An 8,237-nucleotide genomic window follows, 5' to 3' on the forward strand; every position below is an offset into this window, starting at 1 on the left:
GTAATTCAGAATGAGCAAACTTGGTTTGGTTGTTCTGCTACTAGCTCAGGTCTTGGTACTTCAAGCCATGCCCCTTGAGTCTATGGCACCACTCTCAGGGATAAACCCTTTGGAGCATAAAACTCAAACAAGAGTTCAGCTTCATGATCAGATAACTGATGAAGTTGCAGAACATGCAGTTTCTGGAGCTACTGAATCATCATCAGAGGAAGACGGAGAATCTAAAGCAGCTGAGGCTCCACAGATTCGAAAGCTGAGAAAGCATCACTCAAATGACATGTCAGTAGCAGGTGGGGGTGTTATCATTGGTGGCCTTGTTACTGCTATCTCTGCAGCTGTTTTTTGTTACATTCGGGTTACCAGAAAAAGGGACAGTGGTTACTGATATATACTCTAGTTCAATCCTTTTGTTCTTTTGATTTTATTTTTTATTTTTTTTCACTTTTAATTACAATTAGTGTAGGAAGTATAAACAGTGAGTGATATTGAAACATAGAAATTGATTAAAATTGCTGCAACAGATATTCGTATGATATTGTTTATATTGTCATGTATTGTGAATATAAGAAACAGATTATAACTTCTGTAAGAATATGAGTTCCTTCATCTTCTGTTCTGTTTTTTTTTTTTTTTTCACTTTTCATTTATTTCAGTGAGAAAGCTAAAAGGAGGGCGTTGTTGAGAACTGAGATTGGCTATTTGTTCAACACTCCTTGCGGTTTTCCTACTTTGTTTACAAGGAATAACCAATTCAAAGTGTGTACATTGAGCTCGAGAATCGAGATGATGCATTGATGTCTATAAAAATGAAATTTTTAAATGTTGCTTTATATTGTTAGGTAAATGGGGTGGTTTTACTTTTATAATCAACTTCAATGTTGTTGTATATGCGGTGGTGTTCATGTGGTATCTCCTAGTCATCCAATAGGATTCATGCTTTACATAAAGAAGAGAATAGTATCTGTGCTCGTTACGTGAAAAAGCTATTTACAGCAAAACTGAATTGAAAAAGAGAGAGAAAGAGAGGAAGCGCTTCTTCCTCTACAAGGTTTTGATGAATTGTTTTAGTTGTTCAAGATGCAGGGCAAGAATCCATTTCTACTTTCTAGCAAAGGTCGGTGATTTAGTGACCTTGTAGCTGGAGCGCATTTCTAGTTTGGTTTTTTGAACATTTCAATAGAAAACCTAAGTTTGACTCAAGTGGTATTATTAGTTTTGGGACCCTATCACGCTACTCGGATGAGTTATATTTATGGAGACCCATTTTCCCGTGGATACTTAACTCGTTTTAAAGAAATAATTAAAGTTGACAGGACACTAATAATTTAATTCATTTCAAAAAAATAATTATAGTGATGAGGTTTTAAAAAAAAAAAGAATAGATAAATAAAAGAAGAGGTATGTATACATTGCTTTTGAATCTGGAAAAGTTCTTAGTTTGCATAGTTTATTATACTAGTTTTTTTTTTTTTTTGATAACATATTATACTAGTTTTTACACGCTTGAATAATTATTTGACATGTAAAATTATTTTTAAAAATACAAATAATAATATAAGTGCTTATAATAAATCATCTCTAATTAAAATTTACTCATGAATTTTACTTAAAGTGTGACCCATTAGTTTTTTAATTTTTGAATTTTATAACCCGAATTATTCCTTTGAAACTAGTTAAATTTCTCGGATATCCCTACAATTTGAGCGGGGGAAAAAGCTCATCCAAGTATGAAACTGATTCAAAATCGAGAGTATAACAATTATTCAAATCTAGCCCGAAAGATTCTTTTCAAGATCTTAGCTCATACTCTTTTGACAATTTGTCTCTCCTAAAACTCATATTGTCACTTGAGTCAATCCCAAAAGTTACTAAAATGACTCACTTGTTGGCAGAAGCTGGGGTAATTGATTGTAGTTTTAATTTAATATGATTGAAAAAATTATATAAGTACATTTTGATAAACTTAAATATATATATATATATATATATATAGAGAGAGAGAGAAAAAAATATTTATCTTTTTAAATGACACAACTTATATCCTTTCACTCTCACAAAGAGGTGAGACCCATATCTTTATTTTTTTTGTTAACTCTCTCTCTCTTCCTTTATCTATCTCTTTCTCTCTCTTAAAATGACACAACTTTACATCTTTAAAATGACACACACTTCACCTATATATATTCAACATAATTCTGTTGCCCATAAAAGTCAAGCGGGTCATTTAGGCAAAAAATTCGTTATTCATAGGATCCAACCAAGATAAGGATATTGACAAATAAAACTACGTACACATATATTTATAGTTTTTACCATCTAAATACAATCAATTTTATCTCATTTTCTATACAACTATATTCTAATTTTGCCACCTTAGCAAATATGAGAGATGTAAGGTAACAGGGATGTGCAAGAAACAATATTCTAACTTTTTTTCTTTCTTTTGGTAGAACATTATTCCAACTTAACCCATGTAAAAGCTATAACCTCTGCTGCTTCATACACTGCTTCAGAGACGTGTATAATTTACAGACAACCAACTTTTCTACCGGTTAGGACTTGTTGAAGTCAATGATGCCAAATGAAGATATTGAAAATGATTGAGTTAAAGAATTTATGCACGGGGAGGTCGTTAGATATTGAAGTTCATGACATTTCAATTTCTGATAAATTTGTAATTCAGGGGATTTCTGGAGCTTTTGAGATGGCTGGGCCAGTGAGCTTTCTACTAAAGATGGTCAAATGTTGGCGAGATGTCCAGAAATATGTGCAGATTTGTTTCATTCGACGATTGTACATTGTGCACAATTATCATGAATGCATGATGCATTTTATGGTAAAAACTAGGCACCACTAAAGAGATAGTGCCAATTGCCAAGCATTAAGCCTACCTAGCCTTTGCCACTTCTAACATAAAAAAAAGTGCATCAAATAATGGATAGCTTACCCCACGCCAAACACACATGCATGCTGCAAGTTTTTGTCTACTAGAGCATATCAATGTGCAATCTCATCTCTCTCGAGAAAGACTTCCATCTTCCCAGTTCCAAAATGAAATCCAAAATAAAAATTGACACACAGATACAATACTCACGAAAGACAATGAACAACCGCAAAATAATACATCTAGAAATAGAGAAGGGTTATTTTGACAAACTTTTTTTTATAAACTTACAAACTATTCTATGTCTTACCGGTAAAACTTCACTCTTGAGTGTCTTACCGATAAGACATAGTATAATTTGTAAGGATTTGTAAATAAAAAATTTATAAATATAACATTTTTCCTAAAAATATTCCCATAAAATATGGACCCATGCACTTTGTGATTGGGGTTCCATCAAAAGAAAACCACACCTGTCAAGCTTATGTAAAAGACATGACATAATAGGAACGATTACTTGTAGATCTTTCGAATGATAGTACTTGCCTTTGCGCAAACGATCAGTCATGACCATATAAATCGTGTTAAAATGCTCAAGTATGATTAATTCATGAAGTCTTTCATATCATATAATGTATGAGAATTTTCCAATTACCAAATAAATAGTTATAAGTTTCTCAATATGATACGTTCAAGTTCAAACCAGTGTGTTCAAATATCCATAATGACATTTGGCTTAACTTGGTATTAATTCTTTAGAGTGCAACTGGAATAAGCTGAAAATATATTGATTGAATCACCATTCTAATCTAGTGATTCTAGTGTGCTCTCAGAATAGCATACGGAAGAAAAAGAAAAAGAAAAAAAAAACAGATGTCTTATACAACAACAAAAATCCATCCAATAAAAGAAGCTATGACTCACATAAACCAACAGGTCACAGTAGAGGCTCATAACTCACTTACAGAACAGGTACATTCAATGCATCTCTTAAACCAGTTGGGGACAATTTGTTGTGTCTAAATGAGCAGAGCAATAGAACTGGGTATGATGCACTAACCATTAGTATGCTACAACTATTGAAGGATGAAATAAAAAAGCACAGCAATAACAGTATCTAAATTTTTGTGTTAGATGAAGTTCCCTAATGCATACAATCAGAAGTTAATGTACAGAAACAATCTCAATCAGAACCAGTGATGGTTCTTATGATCAGCTGATGGCATAATAATAACCCAACCCACATAATCTTACAGACTTTCATCTATTCTACCACATCAAGAACAACTATACTACTTCAAGCAGATCCTACACATCACTGACATCCATGATCCTATATTACAAAAAAAAAAAAAAAAACAGTAGAAGTTTACACTTTACCTCAGTCCAATGATGAGTTATAGCATTCCTTCATTCATATAGCAAAACTTTTCCAACACTTTCAAGGGAAAAACAAATTAACATAACATAAAGCCAATGAAAATATTCACTAAAATTGTACCTCGTGCATGATTCATTTTAAAAACCATCAAAACACTCAACACATACATATAACTAGAAACACATATCCAAGACCACATGAAATCAAATAACAAATACACATAAATAAAGATAAAAAAAAATGAAAATTTAAGCAGCAATCAAGAAGAAGATTTTCTAGTTCTCATAAGAATACTGGTCATTCTCATTCCAATCAAAGTAACATTACTGGAGCTAACAAACCTAGAATTCCTAAACAAACTCACAACTTCCCTCACCTCATCAACCCCACACTCCTCAACAAGAACAAAGCACACGCCACCGGGCCTCGCCGCGCGTTCCATCTCCGACGCGAATCGCGCCGGGAACAGCGCCTGGTCGAAGCGCGCCGTGAACGCGAGATCGAACGCGCCGTCGAAGAAGGGCAGGTTGTGTGGATCGGCACGGCTGACGAGAGGCGGCGATTCCACGAGCTCGACGCCGGTGACATCCTCGACGCCGAGGCCGGAAATTGCGGCGACTTCGTGGCCGGCGCCGGCGGAGACGCAGAGAACCTTGGAATGGTTACGGAGAAGACCGAGATCGCGGATTGAGATGAAAATGTTGGAATAGGAATGGACCTTGCTGGTCCAGTCGCGCGTGGACCAGAGGCGCGTGTTCTTCTTCTCGGATGGGACGTGGAGGCGCGTGGAGAAGTCGCAGGTGGACTTGGGGAAGCGGAGATGGGGCTTGGAAGGTGCGTCAGGTGGAACGCAGGTATCGGGGGTTTGGAGGAAGAGGAAGAGGAGAGTGAGGGATGCTATGGCAATGGCACAGCAAGAGAGTCTCTTGAGGAACATGTCTATTTCCATATCCATTTTTCTTTCTTCTTCGCCCAAACCTGATGCTTGATGCTTTCGTGATCTACTCATCTCTCAATTTCTCTTCTTCGATTCTGCCTTTGGGAATAGGATTAGTTTTCATTTTCATCAAGGATTGTGACCTTTTTTTTTTTTTCTATATAACTGTGGAGGAAGGATATTATAATTTATAACAACGAAGTTGTATTACTACCATGTTACTATCAATCAATATTACCGTTATATTGATTATATTGATCCCATGGTTATATTTATTTTCATCTTTGTATGATTATAATTCCTCGTATTTAATACTTTATAGTTATTGGATCAATATAATCAATCTAACGGTAATATTGATTGATAGTAACATGGTAATAACACAATTTGGTTGTTACACTATGAGAAATCATAACCATACAAAGGTGAAAATAAATATAAAATATTAAATTTGGAAAATCATGACCATACAAAGATGAAAATTAATATAATCGTTGGATCAATATAATCGATCTAACGATGAGATTGATTGGTAGTAATTTGATAATAACATAACTTGGTTGTTACAATATCCTTCCTCGTGACATATTTTTGTTTTAGAATGAGATAAACTTTTTTTACATGTATTACATTTTTTAAACCTTTTTTTTGTTAACCTAGTTTCTAAACAGCAAAAAAACTTTTTTTTTTTTACATTTAAATAAACTTTAAGTTAAAATAAGTAACTAGTCCTAATAATTTTTATTTTTGTTATTGTTATTATTATGTGTTTAGTGTTTCTTATATTGTAAGATATAAAATTATATATATATATATATGTGGAGGAATCATTTGACTCCAGAGTAAGATTTAAAAGTCTTACTCCTCAAAAAGAAGCTAAAGTTAGGAGATGATGTTTTAAGTAATGATCATTCTTTGGTTCAAAGAGAAGAAGACTGGATGGGGGAGAAGATGTCTTTTAAAGAAATGCTAATGTGGCATAATGGTGAATGGAATATGCATGATGCAGACAAGGAGGAAGGCTCAGAGCAAGAGGAGGATCACTTCCAGGATGCACAAACCGAAACAGAAAAGCCTTCTGAAATCCAGTGTGAAACTGATGAGGAAGGTATGGCTAATTTTAAATTGTCAAATTCTTTTAAAAACAAAGCATGGAGACCATGGAGGAAGGCGATTTTGGTGAAGCTATTGGGGAAAAAATTGGCTCTTCCTCTAACGAAAAAGAGGCTTGAAAATATGTGGGCTCGGGAAGGGCAACTTTTTGTTACTGGTGTGGAGAATGGATTTTTTCTTGTGAGGTTTGCTATTCAGAAAGATATGGATTTTGCCCTCACGGCAGGCTCGTGGGTTTTGTTTGATCACTATCTTGCTATCAGGTCATGGGAACCTAATTTTAATCCCTATTCAAGTTCTATTGGTAGAATCATGGCTTAGGTCAGACTTCCTTGTTTCCCAGTAGAGTATGTGAACACAGATTTGCTCAAGGAGGTAGGTAATTGGCTGGGTAAATTCATAAAGATGGATGCTGCCACAAATTGTTTGGATAGAGGGAAATTCGCGAGAATATGTGTTGAACTGGACTTGAGTAAACCGCTTCAAGCAGAATACAAAATTGGGGGGGACTGAAAAAAGTTGAATACGAGGGACTGCATTTGATTTGTTACGGGTGTGGAGTGTATGGTCATCGCACAGAAAATTGTAATGTGAAGGTTAATACTATTGTTCAGGTAACCGCGGAGCCAAACCTGGAACAGGGCCAAGATGACAATGAAACAAATAAGGAAAATAGGTTTAGACCATGGATGCTGGTGAATAAACAGAGGAGAAATAATATAAGTGGTTTTGATTAGAGGCCGAAGGCAGATTTTTCTAATATGAATTCAAGCAAACAGGGAGATAGGAGGATTGATTTTTCTAAAATTCCTGCACCAAAGCCTCCTGATGCCCGATTAGCTAGTGGAAAGGTATTGGATGGTCATCAAAAAGTGAGTGCACTGCATCGAGTTAGAATGGATAATATTCCAGAGTTTAAGAAGAAACAAGGGTATTCTTTGCATGCCCAATCATCTCAATCTTTTTAATGTCTTTGCTATTTTGGAATTGTAGAGGGGAGGCTAAGTCTAAATTAGGTCGCACCCTTAAACAATTGGTAGATAAACATGATCTGTGTATGATTGTTCTCATGGAAACTAGAACAAGGGGAGATATCAGTAGCAAATTGATGAGAAGAATAGGATTTGATAAGGCTATTGTGGAAGAAGCAATTGGTTTTTCTGGAGGAGTTTGGGTGTTATGGGATTCTAGGAAAGTTAAAGTTCATCTCATAGGGCAATCAAGACAATTTATTCATATGAAAGTGGATATTGGTGACTGCTACAGTTTCTTATGCACAACTGTTTATGCCAATCCTAATGAGGATATAAGACATGCTATGTGGGAGGAAGTTGTTCAAATGAGCCATTCTATTTTTGAGCCTTGGATCTTGGCAGGGGATTTTAATGATATTAGGTGTAGTAGTGAGAAAAAAGGAGGCTCTCCACCTGATATTGCTAAATGCCGTAGATTTCAAGATTTCCTGGACAATTGTAATGTAGAGGATGTTGGTGGTATGGGGAATAAATTCATTTGTAGGCCCCCAAATGGAAACATTTAGACAGAGTTTTTAAGAAGTTGGACAGAGTCTGTGCTAATGTGAATTGGAGAATTTCTTTTGAAGATGCTGAGGTCCAAGCTCTTCCCAGATTCTTATCTGATCATAATCCTATCCTTCTTTCGTTGACAAAACGGCAGCAGTATTGGATTGTTAGGCCTTTCAGATTTTTGGCTACCTGGATGGATCACCCAAACTTTGAGGATCTGATGATGCAGAGATGGAGAGATGAGTCAGATGTTAATAGTATGTTATTTAGATTCATCCCTCATCTGAAGAAGTGGAACAAAGAAGTGTTTGGAGATATTAATGACAGGAAGGGGGTTTTGTTAAAAAAAATTGCTGATGTCCAGGCTCAAAGGGAGTCAATGGACTGTCATAGGTT

The 8,237-nt window shown here is 35.4% G+C and overlaps 1 protein-coding gene across 1 annotated transcript; it reads right to left on the bottom strand.

Moving 5' to 3' along the window:
• Positions 1-4,524: 4,524 nt before the first annotated feature.
• LOC133312392 (uncharacterized) lies at positions 4,525-5,290 on the bottom strand. The gene has a single exon (XM_061513573.1). The coding sequence runs from the start codon at positions 5,272-5,274 to the stop codon at positions 4,525-4,527; it is 750 nt and encodes a 249-aa protein (XP_061369557.1). The 5' UTR covers positions 5,275-5,290.
• Positions 5,291-8,237: the final 2,947 nt, after the last annotated feature.

Source organism: Gastrolobium bilobum, unplaced genomic scaffold (genome assembly GCF_033153095.1).
Source record: "Gastrolobium bilobum isolate Gb01-03AN ecotype WA unplaced genomic scaffold, APGP_CSIRO_Gbil_v1 utg5192, whole genome shotgun sequence".
Taxonomy (NCBI): domain Eukaryota; kingdom Viridiplantae; phylum Streptophyta; class Magnoliopsida; order Fabales; family Fabaceae; genus Gastrolobium; species Gastrolobium bilobum.

Coding starts and splice junctions, on each gene's coding strand:
- LOC133312392 (XM_061513573.1), bottom strand. CDS start 5,274: ATGAGTAGATCACGAAAGCATCAAGCATCAGGTTTGGGCGAAGAAGAA.